The sequence below is a fragment of the Lutzomyia longipalpis genome, chromosome 1 (genome assembly GCF_024334085.1).
Source record: "Lutzomyia longipalpis isolate SR_M1_2022 chromosome 1, ASM2433408v1".
NCBI lineage: Eukaryota > Metazoa > Arthropoda > Insecta > Diptera > Psychodidae > Lutzomyia > Lutzomyia longipalpis.
Window position 1 is genome coordinate 15273031 of NC_074707.1, and position 20771 is coordinate 15293801.

Consider the following 20771-nt stretch of genomic DNA (forward strand, 5'->3'; position numbering starts at 1 on the left):
ATCCCATGGATATATTCCTTAATGCACTTTGAGGTTACACATATTACAATTAAAATATATATAAACGTATGCATGTGCTATGTATTTATGTAACATGAATTCCAAATTAATTCCCATTTATGGAGAGGATGACAAATAACTAACCAATCTATTGCACCAGAATGCATCAGGAGTGCGAAAGCGGTTTGTAGTTTGGAAGCAAAAGGAGTCCTTTAGGGGAGGATGTGGTGAGCTTTAAAATACAACGTTAGGATGTTGCAGGACAGAATGACAACATTGCAAAGTAGGTACCACCCCCATACTCAATACAATGTATATACAAAGCGTTAGTATATTCACTTTATGTGATAGAGCAGTTTGTAGCAAGAAATACAATATAAACCTCATTTTCCCTTGCTCATCATTATTTATGGTTATTGCAGACGAAGAAACGTGAAAATATATGCATGTAGAAGGAGCTACACTCCGCGTAAGATGATAGAATTGCAATTGAGACAGGCTCATTTAACAATTCTATGCCATTACTACTGAAAAATCAATTTTATTCTCATACATAAATGATTATTATTCAATGTATAAGAGAAATTTATGTGAAAAAGAAGCATTAAATGAAAATCAGAGTATTCCTATTGTGAAATATGAAATTGGTAAATTATTATTAAGATCACCTAAATAGAATGAAAAATGTGAACGTCTTCAATATAAAGTTTTAAACTTTAAAAGCTCTAAAAAGCTCAAGAATGATTGAGGATATATTTAGTTGGGATTCTTAGTACAGCTTGCTTGATTTTTTTTAAAATTTGTTTCAATTAATATTTAAAAGTGATTTTAAAAAAATGCAATCGGGCAATTATCTTAAAATTATTTAAAGACAACAGGTGCAAATTATTATGACTCTAGCTACAAATATGAGCAAGTTATGCTAAGAATCCCGACTATATTAGGTAAATGTGAGAAAATGGAGAAAATGTATCAACAATAAGATATTAATTTATAAAGTATATGAACACTTTGAGGGTTGAGAGTAGACTGGTTTATTGAATGCAATTACATGCGTTTATATAGATTGGGTTGGGACACATCACTTCCCCTCGCTTATTCAAAAATTATTACATTTTTTTAAAAAGTTAATTTACACTTTATAATTGATTCGCGGTCTTGACAATAACCTGCCGCTTCGGCGTGGTGTCTCTATCAATCTCGGTGTTGGGTGTGACAATGCCGCTGGACTATAGAAAACATCATCGTCTGTTGAGTTCCTCGGACTTCGTGATGAGGTTCCTGTTGAACAGGGTGTCGAACTTGTAGTCGATGATCTTTCTACAGGATTTGGTGAAGATTCGCCAGACTTAATGTTCGGAGTGTACTTCTTCAGTTGGTCGCGGTGTACCTTAATTCGATTTCCATTTATAGTGATTATATAAACCACTTTAGACAAACGCTTGGCAATTGTGCCTATTCTCCATCCAAACGGTGAACAATAATAAACCTTTTGTCCCACTTCAAGTGTTTCCTTTTCTTTACGCTTCATGCGTACTGCTTCTCCCCCTTTTACAAGCTTTGATCCTTCCTCCTTGGAGGATTCTGACTTGTCCTTCCTCTTTACTGGCTCCTTGCCAGATACCTTCTGAGATTCGTCCGTGTTCGTGCTAGTGTCGTCATCAACAATCGTAACCGATGATCTGGGTGTGTAGCTTAGTAGAAAACTACTGGGTGAGCACTTCGTCGTCGTAGTCGGACAATGATTGTACCTGAAACGAAATAAATCCAACATAGACTTTAGTGAAAGATCTGTGTATCGTGCATCTGCAACAAATTTCTTGAGCGATGACTTTGCTGTTTGGACTGCCCTTTCTGCTAACCCATTAGAACTCGGATGATAGGGTGGTGTGGATACATACTTAATACCATTTACTTCTAAAAATTTTTGAAATTTTCTTGAGAAAAATGGTGGTCCGTTATCCGAAACTAATACTCGTGGTAAACCCCAAGTAGAAAACAAATTTCTCAGTTTCGAAATAACGTCCTCCGCGTTAGAATTGGTCATCAAGTATAAATCCATGTACTTGGAATAACTGTCAACTACAATTAAGATCGTTTTACCCCCGAAATGCATAAAGTCAATATGGATTCTTTCCCATGGACCTTCTGATTTTTTCCAAGGCGTTAAAGATATTTTTGCTGGTTTGGATGAATGTTTCTGACAAATTTCACAACTTGCGATCATTGTTTCTAAATCGGAATCAATTCGAGGCCACCAGCAGCATGACCTGGCCAACATTTTGACTCTTACGATTCCCTCATGCCCGCCGTGAATTAACTTCAAAACATTCTCGCGCATACTTTCTGGAATTATTACCCGATTTCCCAGATAAATCAACTCATTGTTAATCGTTAAATCCGCCTTGAATCGTAAATAAGGTTTTAATGCATTATTTTGAACTTCATGATCTTTAGGATATCTTGTTTTAATCAACTTTTTCAATTCTTGTAAAACTTTATCTTTCGCAGTTTCTTTAATCAACTCATGCTCTTTTAACGGAATGACTCCAATTATATCTAAAAAATTAATTTTGATTTCTTTAATTCCCGTAGGTTTGTTTATAGGGAATCTTGAGAGAAAATCCGCATTGCCGTTTTGTGTACCTTTTCTGTATTGTATATTGAGGTCATACATGCCCAACTGTATCGCCCATCTGGCTAATCTTGCCGTAGCAACTGCACTACTTCGTTTTATGTTGCCGAATATTTCCTTTAAACTCGCATGATCTGTAAAGACCTGGACTTTTCTCCCATAAATGTACTTATGGAACTTTCTGACCGCAAATACTAAACTGAGAGCTTCTCTCTCACAATTCGAGTATCCTCTTTCCGCTTTTGACAGCGTTGAGGAAGCAAAATATATAGGTCGTTCTACCCCATTTACTATGTGCGATAGCACTGCGCCTACTCCTGTTGCCGATGCGTCTACGCTGATCGTCAGTGGCAAATCACTTTGATAGTGAATCAGGAAATTATCTTTTTGCAGCCAAAGTTTGCTTTCTTCGAACGTTTTTTGATGCAAATCAGTCCATTCAAAAGGAACTTCTTTTTGTAAAAGATGGTACAGCGGCGATAATTTCTCTGCAAGATTCTTTATAAACTTGCCATAATAAGTCAACAAGCCAATGTATGATTTTAATTGAGTCACATTTTGGGGTCTTTCCGCTAATTTAATTGTTTCGAGTTTGTCCAGCAATGGCCTTATGCCGTCCTTGGACAATAAATGTCCCAAATACTCAACGGAATTTCTAAAGAAAACGCACTTTTCTCTATTTGCTTTTACGTTAAATTTCCTCAACCTCGAAAGTACTTTTCTTAAAATTTTCTCGCAATCTTCTACATTTTTCCCGCCAATTAAAATATCATCAATAAAGCAAGAGATTTGAGGAATTCCGGACAAAATTTGATCCATTATGGATTGAAAAATCGCTGGACTTGAACTTAATCCGAAAATTAATCGTGAAAATCGGAATAATCCCTTGTGGGTATTTATAGTCAAAAGTTCTTGTGAATCTGCTGCAACTTCTAATTGCTGGTAAGCCCCTGCTAGGTCTACCACACAAAAAACCGAGCAATTTGCCAAATTCAAGAAACATTCATCCGTCCTTGGCAAAGGGTAATGAGCTACTTCTATGCATTTATTCACTGTAACTTTACAATCCACACATAATCTTATTTTGCCATTTTTTTTCTTGGCTACCACAATGGGTGAAGCCCAACGGGAATATTGTACTGGTTTTAAAATACCATTTTCCACCAACCTATTTACTTCCCTTTCCACTTCATCGCGTATACCAAAAGGTACTGTGTAAGGTTTGTGAAAAATGGGTTTCGCGTCTTCTTTCAGCACAATATCAACTTTAAAATGCTTCACCGGGCTGTTGTCCGAAACATCAAAGACATCTTTATATTCCTCAAGAACATTTGCAAGAATTTTCGTATTTTTCTTTTCCTCACTCTTATTCTCTTTCTCTTTAATCGCATTGCACTTGAATGTATTTCTCCACTGTGGGTAAATTCTACTAATCCAATCGCGCCCACAGAGTGGTATAAAACGATGCGCACAACTGATTATCACAATTCTCATTTTTTCGAATTTTTGCTTTCTCCCTGAGCCAAATTTAATTTTTATTTCCCCTTTAATTTGCCCAACAATAGCAATATCATCTCCCGTAACTACTGATAAAGTTAACGCACACTTTCGCAATGGGAACTCGCTGAAATATTTTTTATAATCATCTACATGCATTACTGATGTATGAGCACCGCAATCAATTTCCATTTTGATTTTATACTTACCCATACTTACCTCAATATAAACTGGATCACTTACCGAGCCCTCTCGCTCCACCTCATTTGGTGTATGGTTGCGCAATTTTCCTTCCTTAAGAATTGATCCTAATCGCAATGAGTTTATTCCTTCATCTTGACGATCTTCGTTGTCTTCTTCTCCGTCGGAATTGCTGTAGATGTCACGCTCTTTCTCTTCTTTCTTCTTCGGAGATTCCCTTCTGAACGATTCCGTCGCCACTTTGCCCTCAGCTGCCACGTGTGGTTCCTCCTTGATACCGTTGGAACACTTTATGTAGGATTTTCCTACTTTTCCCTCTTCATCTGGCTGCTTCTGCTTTCCGTGGACAATCTTCGCGATGGTTTTAAGGTTTTCCGGATGCATCATTTTCTCTTTCTCCTCGTTTAGCTCCATCCCACGTGCTGTTCTCCGCACATGTTCGAATGTGGCTTCATCTTCGGCAATAAGCACGGAAATAAGATTGATCTTTATCCGTGCACTTCGTAGACCGTAGACAAAGTTGTCCCGTAGCTTCTCTTCGAGGAATTTCCCATATGCGCACGACTGTGCCAATATTTGAAGATCTTTGGCAAACTCTTCCGCGGTTTCCCCTTCTTCTTGGAGTCGTGTGTTGAACTTAAATCTCTCCTGAAGCACATTTCGCTTCTTTAGATTTCTTGGGACGTCTCTCAGCAATTTCTTGCCCACTTCTGATGCTTTCTTATCCTGGTATGAGTCCATCTTTGGCTAATTTTCGTTCACTTTTCGTGCAAAATCACTTTTTTCCATGCACACGCGGTCGGCCACACTTTCAATTTTTTCACTCTGCCGTTATCCGCTTCGTCGCCAATAAAGTATATGAACACTTTGAGGGTTGAGAGTAGACTGGTTTATTGAATGCAATTACATGCGTTTATATAGATTGGGTTGGGACACATCAATTTATTTATTTTCATTAAAGAATTTAAGAAAAAAGATCTTTCGTATTTTCCACTTTCAACGAATAACTTGGTGGATAATTTACTTAACGTTTAATGAGATAACCAAAAACAACTTAATGTGAGATTTTTCTCCCTTTTTTCCTTCCCACAATTTCTCCAACTTTTTAAAACTTTTAACCTTTTGTATGTTGCAGAATTTGAGAGTGCTTGTTTAATAAAAAAAATGCACACCGTCTTACTTTGTAACACCACAATTTTAATTCAATGTACATACATATACCTCCTTATGACGAGCTTTCAGAGAGTGATGCTAATTATGTTAAATAAGTCTCACTAGGCTCATTGTGACAACGACAATGGGAACAAACCATTCCTAAAGTATGCTTCTAACTTACGAAAACCCAAAGAGGGATAGAGAAAAAAAATGAGCAAGTGTCAAGAAAGTTTGGATGAAATTTCATTTCTCCTTCACTTGTCATCGTGGCGAAAGTTCTCTCTCTTTTTTTTATGAACTGTCTCTAGCGGCAAAAGGACTGACAAATAGACAAAGGAAGAGAGAATGAAAAGAATTTTTCTTGAATATCTATGAGATTTTTTCTTGAGTGATTTTTTTTTGTTTTGTAAACTGTGATGAAGTGGCGGGAAATATTAATTTTCAGTGTTTGTATTTGGCAGAAAATGGAGCACTCTTCTTTGTTCCTTATTTATATGTCAAAACATATTCTTCATTGATTTATCAAATTCTCTACATTGTGTTACTTTTATTATTCTTAAAAAAAAACTATATATTTTAAAGAGGGTGTGGGGTCCTACAATATTTAAAAATTTGAGACATAGTCATGGGATGAAATTACATAAACTTCCTTTGATGGAAAGCTTTTTCTGATGATATATATTTTTAAAGAATTATTTTATTCTCAAATTGAGAAAATTCTTTTTATGATTATAAAAATACATCACAAGGTTTACCTTTCGAACGCTCTAATTATTTCTTCACCCCCCTTTTATGCTCATTATGTTCATTAATGTTATCTTTACAATTTATGTTTACGCATTATTCAATCAATATCCTTATCCCAGGGAGGAATAAAGCATATTCCTATTTGGAAGGACTCGTGTTCACATTACGTACAAGCAACGCTACATAACCGCATAGGGTGGAAAATTATAATTTTTCACGCGTGGAATAGCAATTTATTTTAAATAACCACCCCCTCTCAATCCCCGTCAAAGCACCTCTTCTTTCATTTAATTCATAAACAAAACCGTCAACACCTGCGAACTGAAAAGCTGCTATCAAGTAAATATATATGGTAACATTTGTAAATCACGTGTGATGAAGATGATTTTGGAATTTTCAATCTTTCCCCATCTCCCACACATTGTGTCATTCAACAAAATGTAATTAACTAACAAAATAAGCAGTTCATCGCAGAATAAGGGTTTGCTAATGAAAAATCAATATGCTTGATAAGAGCAAAAAAAGACTCATTTGTGAGCTTGAATTTTAACTAGTCTTACGCTCTTTAATTTCAAAATAAAATTTAATTTAAAAACTCATTAAAGAACAAGAAGTTGAACCAAACCTCATTGTTTTTTTTATGCAAATTATATATTTATATTTCTATACATTTTTAAAGCATTTTTTCTCTTATAAAAAGGTTAGTTGTGAGAGGAACGGGGGACTAAAAACTGAATTAGTTGGTATACCACAATCGTGGCATACCAAGTATTGTAATCGTCCGAAAAACCGACCACCTCAGATCGGGCTCAAACTTGGTATGAGCACGTTTTAGACATCCCACATTACGAAAATGGTGGTGGAAAATTTTTGATCCGGCCGGCCCGCCGGCCGGCCGGTGCGCTATACTTTGTCTTATAGCTCGAGAACGGCAGTAGATAGAGACTTCCGGTTTGAGGTTTTCTATAGAAATGTGGGTGTAAAATTTCATTTTTTCGCATTTTCAAAATCCAAGATGGCCGCCGTCCGCCATTTTGAAATACCGTTAACCACTTCCCTTATAGTTAGAGGTCTGAAATTTTAGTATGTTTTAGTGCTCAGTGAGACGTTTTCATCAACAATTCATACTTGACGATCAGTCAAGCGGTTTAGCAAATATGGCGGCCTAAAGCAAAAAGTGTTTTTTCGATATATCTCGAGAACGGCTTGACCGATTTTAACCATCTTGGTATCAAATGAAAGGTATTGCGAAGCCCTACAACTGTCTAGAACATTTCAAGTTCCAAAAATATCCGCAAGAGGCGCTAAATACAAAAACAAAAATTGCCTAACTTTAAGAGGCAATATCTCCGAATCCTCATCATCGATTTCCTTAAATTTTTGATATGTTGTAGCATGACTAATAATCTTTCATCAGTCCAAAAATGAAGAAAATCTATGTCGCCGTTTAGAAGATATAGTCATTTGAAAAATTCTTGAATTTGAAAAGTTCTATGAGCCATATCTCCTGAACTGCTTGACCGATTTTGCTCATCTTAGTATCAAATTAAAGCTTTTGCAAAACTCTACAACTTTCTAGAACATCAGAAACCTCTAAAACCATTCCTTGAGGGCAAAAATTGCCAAAAACTGTTTTAGTAAAACAAAAATCCACCATTTTGTGTTCTGGAGGTGACCTTGAAAATAATTGAGATATATATTAAATTATAGTTTATTTCAATACCTTTTTAGAACTAGTCAAGAAATTTCTGTAGGTCTAATAGAACTTAAGATATAAGCATTTTAATCTGTCAAATTGCTAAATTTTACAAAAAATCGACTTTGACTACTAATACTACTTACAAATTAAATTACAACGCATAGACTGATCCATCCGCGTTGTGGTATACCAACTCTAATAACTGGACGCGTTATGATTGACTTTTTATTATTAAATCTTCTAAAGAAATTTTGAACGTAAATGTGTTTCAGACCAAAAAAGAGTTTCCTTAATGGGGTATCCCGCTGAAGAACGTTCATCGCGTAATGTTTTTCCACCGGGTCTTACCGCATAAGATGAGAAGATGGTACAATGATGATCACAAATGAATCAATTAATCATAAAAGGTGAATGAATATTATGCCGAAATGAGCTTGAGAAATTCTCCAACACCAATTCATTAATGAATATCAACCAAGAAGATTTATCACTAAAATGTCGCATTTTGTAAGCCTATACTTTCCATATTTTGCGCGTGTTACCCATTTACGTGGAAACCGATGGTATAATTTTGAAAGTATGATTAGTTATTCTCACACTGGGGTGGAGAAGAATTACTTACATACAATTTGAAAATCTGTTTTGAAAATTTATGTCCCTTCCCGTTCCGCATGTTGTACGATGATTATAAAACCAATACCATTTATATTTTGAATATTATATACCTACATAGCTCAATAATTTTCCGTCCAATCCATATAATTTGTTTGGGAAGATTGATAAATACGTAACATAGAATTTTTTTTATACATAATGATTGCTTTTCTTTTATGCTAGCAACAGGGTCAAAGAACTATTCTAATCTAAATTATTAAAATAATTAATTTTTTAATTAAACTTTCATAAAATCAGTTCAAATGAAGATTCTACTAAAACTCCCCGCATAAAGCTTAAAAATTTTCTAATTGCATTTTGAGGGACACACTTTACCCACTCATGGATACCAGTGAGCAGATGGAGTTTCCATCCTGAGAAGAAGTTCTCAAGGATTTTATTACTATTTATTTCTCACGTTTCCGCGTACTACTTAACACAAGTTTTTCCTTCTTTCATATACCCTTACAATGATGCAACGTTTGCAAGTTTAACTCCATCCATGTCCGTAAATAAGGTTTTAAATGCATAATCTTCACAAGAAGAAAAGTTTCACAAAGATAATGATTTCAGGAAAACTTTTATCAACTTACTGCATTTTCTAAGTGAAAACTACACTCAGAATCGACGTCTTTTTGAGAGTTTGTTGTCTTGCAAAATTTTACCCCTATTCATTAATGCGCTATGCTCTTTACAAAACATCAGTGAATTAATATAACAGCCAAACTTTTCTGTGAAATGTCTTTCTTACTTAAAATGTTTTAGATAATAAATTTTCTCTTCTACCCCCTCCTGTGGTATTGTCTTGAAAAATTGATTTTTCATCTCTCTATATATGTTTTCCTATTTCATAGTTCTCACTCGCAAATCTGTGGGATGCTATATGTATGCTTTATTGTGTTATAATTTGCCATTGTTCAGTATATGTATGTATATTATTGTATCCTGAGGCTTGAAAACTATACATGCAATATGAAAAAGAAAATTCGCTGAAACTGTGGAAATGGAGTAAGGAAAAAATGGTGCAAAATTGGGTACGAATTTTGGGGTGGAAAGCGCTACGAAAAAAAAAAATTACTTCACACTGAAAGCTACAAACGTCGGCGTCGCAACAAATCCTTTCCGTCTCTGCAATGCGCTCTCTCGGAGAAGTCAGTGCAACACCAACCCTACTTGGTGTGAGGGTGGGACTGCTGCATTAGCCCTAACCTAGTTTTTCTTATGAAAAACGAAGATGTGGAAGTACGATGCAAAACTATTTGCCATCCGGAATAATTCAGCATGCAGCCCAATAACATTTGAGTCCAAATATTGAAAACTTTCTCAATTTTCCAATTACGATCTTAATTATTTCGAAATTGATTGGAAATTTGGTAAAGGACAAAGATTTTACAATTTCATTATATACCTACATTTGTACATTACACATATGTATATGCATAGATATGTAATGCTAATAATTTCATAAGAAATAGTCATTAACTTTTAACCATCGATTCGATGTGTGATTAAAACTTTTCTCTGTTGTACTTCATAGAATTATGTACATATATGTAGCGTAGATAAACATCATGATGGAATTCTCTGAGAAGACAGCCTAACAAGCATAATCAATAGAATTAATAATTAATTAGTGATTGTACGTGTAACTGTTGATTGAATTGAATAGAATTGAATTTGTAAATCATAATTATGTATGTTTTGATGTATCCCAGGATGTAGCCCTTATATATGGCAAAATGTTCTTCTAGCATTTCGAATAATTTTTTTTCCAATATTTGACAACTTTTAGCCAATGTTAAAATTACCATACTTTGTATTTAAATTCAGCGAAAAAAAAATTCAATAAAACCAAATAGCCACTGAATATTTTGAATTATAAAATAAAAAAATTATAAAGTAAATTATATATGTAGATACATACATTTATATGCTTTTTATTTTCAACAGGACAACCAGTATGAGTACATTTTTTTTATTCAGCAGTTAAATAAAAGTGGAATAAAATATATTGACGTTGCTTGTCAATAAATTATGATGAGATTGAGAACGTGCATATTTTTCCCAATGTTAAAATTATATACATATCTACCATATTGATCACGTTCACTGTAACAAAGTGATGAGTGATAAAAGATTAATTAATTGAGAGATGATGAGTGATTGTATGATATTCAGCTTAGTTACTCTCACAAAAGCATTTTTCCGCTATTGGAAAATTAAGTAGCATTGAATTGCACATTTATTGAGAATGTTTAATTTTTGTCTCTTCATGTACCGTAAAATGGGGTGAATAGAATCAGTTTTCAACTTTGAGAGGCTGTAACTAAAAAACTATTTGAGCTACACCTATGAAATAAAAGCGAAGTTATGGGTCTCTCCTTCTACTTTAAGGATACTGTTTCACTTTTTCACCGCACGGTGCTCCTTTTCGTTAATTTAAAAAAAATAGTCCTGATTCTATTCACCCCACCTTGGGGTGAATGGGATCACCTATTTTATTTGCGATTTTTACGTGGAAAATCACTAATTATTGTAAGAAAAATCATTTTTAGTTAATGTCAATTTAATTTTTAACCAGTTTAGCCAGGCTTTGAGCGAATTGGTGATCCTTAATTGCTTAAGGACCAATAAAACGTTATCGTCCCATAGCTCGTTTTTGAAAATGCCTAATTTTGACAAGTTAATTATTTATTCACCCAGAAATAATGGAGAACTAAGTTTTAATGGCAACTGAACATTTTTAAATCACAAAAGGACATCCTTGAGGACTAAGAGCATTAAAAAGGACGAAAAACCAAAAATTCCAAAATCGGGATTTTTGATAAAAAATGTCATACTAGAACTCAAAAGAATCTCCAAAATTTATTTTCACGCCATTCTGGAGTCCTCACGATCCTTAGGCAGTTAAGGATCGAAGGGCGACATTTTTAATCATAGCTTTTTTCGAAAATGGCATGAGTTTATCCCTTAAGGACCATAAGATATCCCCAAAATTTATGTTCTTTTGATTGCACCCGCTGAAATCCTTATAGTCTTTAGGGTTAAACTTACACCATTTTCAAAAATAAGCTATGATCCGAAAATGTTCCATTAGTCCTTAACCCCTTAAGGACCACAAAGATTCTGGAATGGCGTGTAAATAAATTTTGGAAGTTTGAACTCAAATAAGACATTTTTGGCCAAAAATCTCAACTTTGGAATTTTCAGTTTTTCGTCCTTCTTGATCCTGTGAGTCCTTGGGGATGTTCTTTTGTGATCACAAAATATTCAGTGACCAATAGGACATAGTTCTGCATTATTTCTAGCTTAATAAATAAAGATTAACTAGCTAAAAAAAGAAATTTTCAAAATCGAGATATTTGCGAAAACGTTCAATCGGTCCTAAAAGGGTTAAAGGATTAAGGGTTAAGGGCTACATCTTCAGATTCAACATTCTTCTTGCTTGTACATCTCATATCTTATCTAATTTTTTAGCACATTAGTCAAATAATCATTTTAGAAGCCCCTTGAAGTATGCAAATTAGTGATCCTATTCACCCCAAATTTTTAAATTAAGTGACATGAAATCAAAAAAGCACTAAAAATAGAAAAAAATAATTTTTTATATAAAATGTCTTTACTAATCTCTTTTCCTGAATAAAAAGAGCGTTGAATAGCAGTAGAATTATATTTTTAGAACTTTCGTACTTTTCAGAACAAGTAAAGTTTTATGGATCAACCAATTTAGGGTAAAATACAGCATTTTTTAAAATTTAATAAATGTAAGAAAAATTTTTTTGAAAAAAATTCTAATATTCACTAACTAACTCTATATAGTCTAATGATTCTTTCGGTGGTATGATTTCAAAATTTAAAAACATATTTTGGTCAAAATTTACAATTAAAGATTTTCCCAGATTGCTGATTCTATTCACCCCAGTGATCCTATACACCCCATTTTACGGTATGTAATTACTAATAAAAAAAAATTTTTTTTAAATAACATTTAATTTGTAAAATTATTTTAAAATAATAGGGTATCTACTTAACTTGAAAATAAAAGTGTTGAATTCAAGGCGTTCTCTTTTCGATTTTAGAAATCAATTTTATGTTATTTATTTCTTTCTGATTATATTTATCGTGCTTACTTCACTTGACTCCATTTAATTTATTCAAATTAAATGTTTTTATGTTAATTCCATAATTGCAATATTTAAGTATTTATCCTTTTCCGTTTAAAGTTTATACCCCAAACACGTAAAATATCGTCTATCATGTGAACATTGTAACTGCATAGGAATTACATGGGCAGTTAGCAGACTTTAACATGGGATAAACGATATTAAAACAATGTTTAAATCGTACATATCAACCCCTAATAAATACAACGAATAGTCGATAGAGGGGTTTTCGTTTTAACTGAAAATAAATCCGTGATGAAACACTCTTTTATAGGTTCCAATTAACGCTAATAAAGCGATATAACACAGGGATTATCTCCACAGTGCTTCCCCAATTATTTCTCAAATGACGTAAGTTTATTGGGAAATTAAAACGGATATTGCTGTAAAATTGCACTAATGTTACAAATTTTCACATGAATGCTTCGTATCACATTTTACAATCATCGATATACTAACTGGGAGATACAATATATATGAGATTATTGGAGAAAAATCCTTCGAGACCGTATGTTATGTTTGAGAGATTGGTCTATATGAGAGTGTAATGTAAAATTTATCCTTGAGGAATTGTGGCTGTGTGCTGTACCTACTAACTCCCCGTCTAGAGGATAATGTACAAAGATTTCAAATTCATTGCACATCTCACTAAAGTTTTTGGCAATTTAAACTCATTAAAACAATATTAATTACTTTAACTATCATTATGGAAGTTTTTGGGTCACTTTATCTATGTATATAATAACGTCCCCAATCTACTCACATGCCACAGTAATTCCCAAATGATAGCTCAGGGAAGGGGTATTTGAGATAAACAAGTTCTTTAAGCACTTCATTCTCGCACCCAATTGTTGAGATATTTAGTGACTGGGTGTAATCAATAAATTAGACAACTTTGTTGGGAGGAGCTGTGAGTACTTTCGGAACAACGCTATAGTAGAGGAAATTCCATGATAGTAGACTATATGTAGTTGAAAATAAAATACGACATATTTTACAACAATAAAATTAATTGAATAAATTTTTGAAATTTTTTTTTAACTTTGAAAGGAGTTTCGTCATTTTAGTGTGGAAATTTTTTTATTAAAGGGAACAATCGGGACACGGTTAATCTTGTAGAGGATTAAAGTTAGAAGAAATCACCAAAAAATCATATTTTCCATTAGCTGAAAAAAGCTGGGAAAGATTTACCCAAATACGTAAAGAATGACGTCATAATTGCGTTTTTATCTCTTTTAATACATAAAGCATTTATGCTAATGCTTCATTGATTTCAAAGAAGAAATCTGTATGTTTCAAGTTTTGAAAGAGACAAAAATCACAATGGTGACGTCATTCCTTGCATTTTTAGACAAAACTTTGGCAGCTTTTATCAGGTGTTCCCAATACAAAATACGAAGCCTTTTTAACGATTTCTTATTCATTTTTAATTCTTTGCAAGTTATTCGTGTCTTACATGTTCCCTTAAATAATGAATTTTCCCATTCAACTGTGACTATTCTCCTTTTCCTTAAACCAACCAAATGTAGAAGAAAATTAACTCAGGAGAGACACTTTAAAACTTACCAAAAAGTTACCAACTTTTGTCACTGATGATAAAAATGAATCTTTTACTTAATTTTTATCTAACCTCCACTCTAAGGAACTGAATAATATACGAGAAAGAAGATAGTAACCTAAATTGTATTCTCTTAATAACATCTCTATAAGAGAAATTGTATAAGATTCTTTCTCCTGTATACTTGTGGATGCAACAAAAGCTAACAAAAGTTTCTTTTGGGATTAAATTACATCAAGGTTGGAAAATTTGTTCAACACAAGTGGTAATTTCTGTGTTTCCATTATTTCTATTCCAAAGCCAGAGAAAAAAGTCATGTCATAGTGAAGCTTATTATTGTTGGAAAATTCAAGTTGTGTTTGCTACATATAGTGTTAAAGTGCATGTGAATGTTCTTTCATCCTTGCTATACACTTTTCATTTGCAACAATAACAATGGCAAAGGAGAATGAAAGAAAAATTGCGCGTGAAAGATTTGCAAAACAGCTTCCGAGTTCCTCCATATATATTGTATCAACTATGTATTCGTCGTATTTTGTGGTTCGTATTTCCATATCTTAAAGTTTTCTGAGGGAGAAATCATCTCGTTTACTTTCTACTTTCTTAGGCTCTTAATACGCAAACTATATATGTTGGCTATATATTAGATACAAAATATAATGTAAAAAAAAAAGAATACAATGTTCTTTTACATAGAATATAATGGGGGTGAGGGGATGTAAGTAAAAAGTCTGTATTTGTAATTTCGTGAAAGAAATGATAAATGACACTCTACCGACGATAATAACTAAGTTGTGCTTTTCTTCCTCCGCACTTTTCTTCCCCCAAAGCCCTCACATTCTCTTCTATTTTACACTTATTCATCTTGAAGCTTTTTCTTCTTTTTATTTTTATTTTTTTTCTTGCTTTTCTCTGAACGCACCCATGCCAGGCGGCTTTCATCACCACCAGACAGACAAATCCAAAAGCCCCATGGAATGAGAATGATATTAAACGTTGAATCACAATTGAAGCACTTATTAATTTGTCGGTAATTAAAATTTACCCTCTTTTGATGATGTGGTTCAATGGTGAATCATCAAAATGACTTTTTGTGGTCATGACGAGTCGCGATGCTGATGTATTGCAAGAAAATGGATTATACACGAAGAAGAAATTAAATGACACGTTCTTTTCTTCTACAGAAACTTCATTCACGTAATATATTAGATAGTATCTCATACGATGAATATGTATGCACTGCTTTTCGTATTTTCCTATGATATACAAATGAAAAGCTTTCAAGGAGTTTATTTACTTTAATGATCTCCAGATATCATTTGCAGATACCACACCAAGATACCGAAAATTGCTGAGGAAAATTATAAAGCATTCAAGAAAAAACTAAACAATTTATCCTTTCTTTCGTCTGAAAAGATTTGCATAATGCATAAACCACGCCCACATTGTAGCTTTTGCATTCTCTGTGCATGAAGCTTATGCATCTGAGCTACATTGATGATGTATGGCATTTCATGGACAGAAAATTTTAATAAATTGTCAAAAACAGCTCATTTCGTTGTCTTAAAATACCAACAACAAAAAAACAAAATAAGTTTAAAATTAATCGAAAATAATTTGTAAAAAATCGCAAAAGTGTTTTATGCGCAAAATACGAATGGTTAAACACTGCAACATTGTTATAAAGTGTACCCTATTTACCCTCCCAACCCCCCCAACTCATACTTTAAAATTTATCAATTTATTAACATTTTTATTTGGAAAATTGTAATTTTTTATTTGCCGGAAGGTTTTTTCTCTCGACTACATTCATGGGTGGCAAATAGCCGTGGAGTATCGTGCAAATAGTAGGACACACCGAGCAAAAAAAAAACGGGCCACAAATTTATTCTCTTGGCACTATGGACATGGTGGTGTGGTACCTTTCGAACGAGAAAAAAATCAATAAAGATCCCACTTTCATATATCGCTGTGAGTTTGGGGTTACCTCTATTGGCAATATACCCAGCTCATGAAGTTTTATTGTTTGAAATCAGGGGACTAGAGATTGCACTCATTTAAAATTGCAAAAGTTCAAACCACCCTCAGTGAGAGACAAAACTGCGTCAGTAGTTTCACCCTCACTTTTGAAAGTACCTACACCCCCCTTCTTTTCATTGAAAACCGTACACAGGCACACACATACGCCCATTAAATTGTGGAAACTTTTTGATTTATGAAATTGAACTGACCCAAAAGGTTTCCCGTGTGCATGAACTCTTTGTTAGTTTAATTTCAATGCCACCCACAGCTTTCAATTTTGACTGTTGGATTTCTCCCCCTATTAGGTGGTGTTGGACACTTGGGGTGCACACATGGAAGGATAGAAAATGGAATCAAACTTTGTCACACATATATGCACGTACATATATATATATTTCCTGCTCAAAGAGCTCACAGAGACTTTTAGGTAAATCCAGCAGGAAAGGGTAGGATGTTTGCCATTAGCCACCTATCGAAAATATGCATTTGATGCATAGACAGGAATCCAATATGACTTTTACGCGTATGTAAACCTAAAAGTGCTTTTAAACTACAAAGGAGTTTATTCATTTCAGAGCTTTCATGACGTCAATGAAAATTACAAATCATATACAAAGAAAATAATTATTAGGGGATCAAAGTCACGAAGAATAACAATAGTTTCATGTTTTAATTGGATTTTCTGGGAGATTTTGGCAAGTGTTAATCCAGAAAATACAAAAGCCACGCCCCTATTGTTCGTAGCACATGAAGCTTAGGCATCAATGATGCTATTGTCAAGGAATCGACCTGATTTTTTACGAGAAATTTTTTTTTTACTTTTCTAAACAATTTAAAGAAAAAACTCTGCACAAATATCATAAAATGTCTATCTGGTTTCTGTCGGAGCACTGACGCTTATGCTTTACTGTGTACCTACTATGAAGGAAAATTTTCAAAGCAATTCATTTCTGCTGAAAACTGCTTTGATATCTCTACATTTATCATTTGGGTTTAAAATAAATTCTCAGAAGTCATTTTAAATCTTTAATTTGCGTTTTCCTCTGTTAATTTTCTTCATTATTTTCATGGCAGAGATATTTACAACTTCTTCCTTTGAAGAACTTTAAAATAAAACGAAAGAAAAGTTAATTACTTAAATAATTATTTTGGCATCACAATAAAATGAAACATTTTGAGGGACAAATTTGATTGAATTATAAATTTTAATTTCAATTTCATTGTATATACTTAAAGTACCTACTATATATTCCACAACCAAAAATGTATTATTTCACCAAAAGAAACATCTTTAACAGTCCACCCTATAGCTCTACTTTATAGGCTATTGCAGCAACATTTTGTAATCCTTAGAGGAAGAAATTCGCCGGGGAAGACAATAATAAAGTTTTATAGAGTAATTTTGATGAGTAAAGCTCTTATCCTTCAATATGACTATATGCTACACTCTGAAAGGTTTCGCTTATAATATGTATATTATTATTATGTATGTAGGAAGGAAGCACAATATACCACGCAGTCCCAAAAAATAAGTTAGCGATTAAACAGCAAAGTATAAAAACCACAGCTTTTATGTTCATTTTGCTTTACAATGAAAGTATACCCAACATATTTCCCAGCTATATGTTCTTTCTACCCACGGTGCTTTTGTTTGACTTTTTTTTAAACTCAAATATAAAGTCTTTTGCGAGAGATTTTTCTCATCATCATTGTGGCAGAAATGATTGTCTTTTTTCAATCAAATCGAAAGTTATGAAAAAATGTGAATTTTCAAGAAAATAAAATTATTTTCAAACTTTTGTTTAAAACTTATTTTTCAGTTTTGCTTGTTTATTTTTACTGTAAATAATAATTTATAAATTTTTAGTGCAAATAGAGAAAACTTTAACAGGGAAAGTATTGAATAAGCTTTACGGGATTTTCTAGAATGTTCCTAATAATAAATGAGATTTTTCTATTTTAATCTGGATTTATACATAAAAGCCATAAAAGCTCTATGAATTATTTGAATCAGTAATAGAAATGTGAATCAATATAATTACATTTTGAAATGAAAATTGAAAATCAGACAATTGAAATTTAACTTTCATAAAATATGTATTATGTAATTACGTTGCTAGCAAAATTAAAACAATCAATAAACGATGTAAGTAGGTACTTTAAATAATGAATTGTCTCAAGGTTTGTAATCTTCATAAGTCCCTAGAAATTACGTTTGTATTTATTTATTTAGAACTTTTAGAATGCACCGAGTGTGAGTTCCTTTATCCAATGTAACAATTGCATTAATACTTAATGTACCAGTTAGTGCAATGAGAAGTTGAAAATCAAATTTATAAGACGTACCACCATTGAAAATCCCCCATTCAGCACATTTCAACGAAAATCCATGGAAGACACATTATTGCACTGCACACAACTCATGGGCCTCAGGAATGTTATGGTGAATTTTGGACATTTAACATCTGTTCCCAACTTTTTCAAACTAATTTCGCCACGGAATTTAATAAAACTTCTAACATGATACATTTATAAATTGCACAAAAGTACTAATGCCTTTCTGATTCCTCCCATAAATTTCCACAAATCACAGATGTATCAACTATGTAATTTTAATTTAACAATAAGTCAAACTTATATGGTTTTCTTCTACGTTATATAACTTTGGCATTGACTTTAAGTGTTATGGGGCTCTTGTAATTCCTATCCAGTTGTACATGTAGGCTCATACAACTTTTACTAATGACCCCAGAGACATGCTTAAGCTACACAACTATGGAAAATTTAGTCAGAAGTACGCCTATGCGTATTTAATAATGACCAAAAAGTATAATTGTAATTTATTGCAGAATAGCATAAATTTCATATTTATTTCTATGTTTGTATGCTTTTAGTTTGGATTAGAACGTATGTGAAAGCCATAAAAGTCCCAAATGAATTGTTGCTGGTACATTTTGTGATAATTGCAAATTATACTAAATGGTTTATCTTAATGAGAAATTGCTTGAAAATCCTCTGTATTAATTGTAATTTATATATGAAATCATATAGCTAATCAGCCATATGTGTTGAAAAGGCATGTAAACATCAAATGTTTGTCAGTTAATTTAGTATTTCAAATAAAATTGATTCACATTTTCCAGGGAAATTTCTGAAATTTTTCGCCAAATCTGACTTCAAAATTGCATAGAAAATTAATTTTTAACCACAATTCCTAAAAATTTGAATAAGATTTTCTAAAACAGTTCTAGATCTATTCTGACCCTATTCTATTCCTAAATCTTGGACAAAAATGAGTTAAAACAAGGGAAAACCCTGGAAAACGGGTTTTTCCATGAGGCAGCAATCAATTTTGTCCGCAGGAAGCGATTAATTTACAAAATTCCGCTTCCAATCAAACCTTTAATTAAATTTCAATTAATTCCTATTTCTGTAGCAAAATCGATTTATTAATTTTGTAAAAAAAAGAAATAAAAATTTCTCGAAAATCGGTCGAGATTGATCAAAATTCGGGAAATTCCTTATCAAACAGAGAAAATTCCTCACGTATTTTGATCTTATAGCATTTTTAAAGATAAAACAATATCCAACCAATCTATGACTAGTATTTTAAATATTGAATTTACTATGTATATTTTGTAAAATATCCTCTAGGGGTGTGCGGGGTTAAAAAAGTCACTTAAGGGTTTATAAAAAGCTCAAAATATCATATTTCCCAAACAAATAAAGCGAAATGTATAGTCCAATTCTTTAGGATATTTCTTGCCCTACAACTCTTTCTAAGATCATTTTGTTCTATCTAGATAGGAAATATGATATTTTAAGCCTTTTCCAAACCCTTAAGTGACTTTATTAGCCCCGCTCTCCCATACTATTTACCGCAAAATTTTCTCATTTAGACTCTTCGTTAAAAATAGAACAATATTCTGTATAAATCTTGAGGAATTTTCTGTCTGAAAAATAACGGATTTCCTGTACAAATTCTAAATAGAAAAATACATAATTTACAGCGGAAATTTCTGTAAATAATGCACTTTACTAGCAAATACAGAGTAGCATACAGTTAAGGAAAAATCGATTTACTGCGGATCTTTCAACAGTCATCTTGTACATTTCCCCATAGATTTTCATACAATAATGGAAATTTCAAATTATATATTTGTGCTGCTTAGTGCTAATATATATTCAACCTGTTTGAACGATACAATAATGCCTAATAATGCATTTCTCTTAATTTGTCCCAAATACCGTACAAGATTTCATGTAAATGTGGCAAATTAATAGGATTTGTCTATTGTTCGTAGGTTAGGCATTCATGCCACTACAGTATGCCATAAGATGATGTATTTTGTGGTACAAATATAATATGAATAGGGGGGATGGATGGAGAGCAATGGGGGTAGAGGGGTTTACATTTTCAATTTGAGTTCAATACAGGCA

General features: G+C 33.0%; 2 protein-coding genes across 14 annotated transcripts in view; both read right to left on the reverse strand.

Moving 5' to 3' along the window:
- LOC129791777 (peripheral plasma membrane protein CASK) overlaps positions 1-20771 on the reverse strand; it is a 251442-nt gene that overhangs the window by 120418 nt on the left and 110253 nt on the right. The gene's annotated exons all lie outside the window — the stretch shown is intronic.
- Positions 1011-8113, reverse strand: LOC129792523 (uncharacterized). 3 transcript variants are annotated; one of them, XM_055831630.1, is made up of 2 exons: positions 4000-8113; positions 1011-1751 (listed from the first exon to the last, which is right to left on the reverse strand). In XM_055831630.1, the coding sequence occupies exons 1-2, from the start codon at positions 5072-5074 to the stop codon at positions 1696-1698; spliced, it is 1131 nt and encodes a 376-aa protein (XP_055687605.1). In that variant the 5' UTR covers positions 5075-8113; the 3' UTR covers positions 1011-1695. The 3 variants fall into 3 exon arrangements, with proteins under 3 accessions (XP_055687605.1, XP_055687623.1, XP_055687612.1); XM_055831648.1 differs by having other exon boundaries at positions 4376-5273; XM_055831637.1 differs by having other exon boundaries at positions 4352-5209.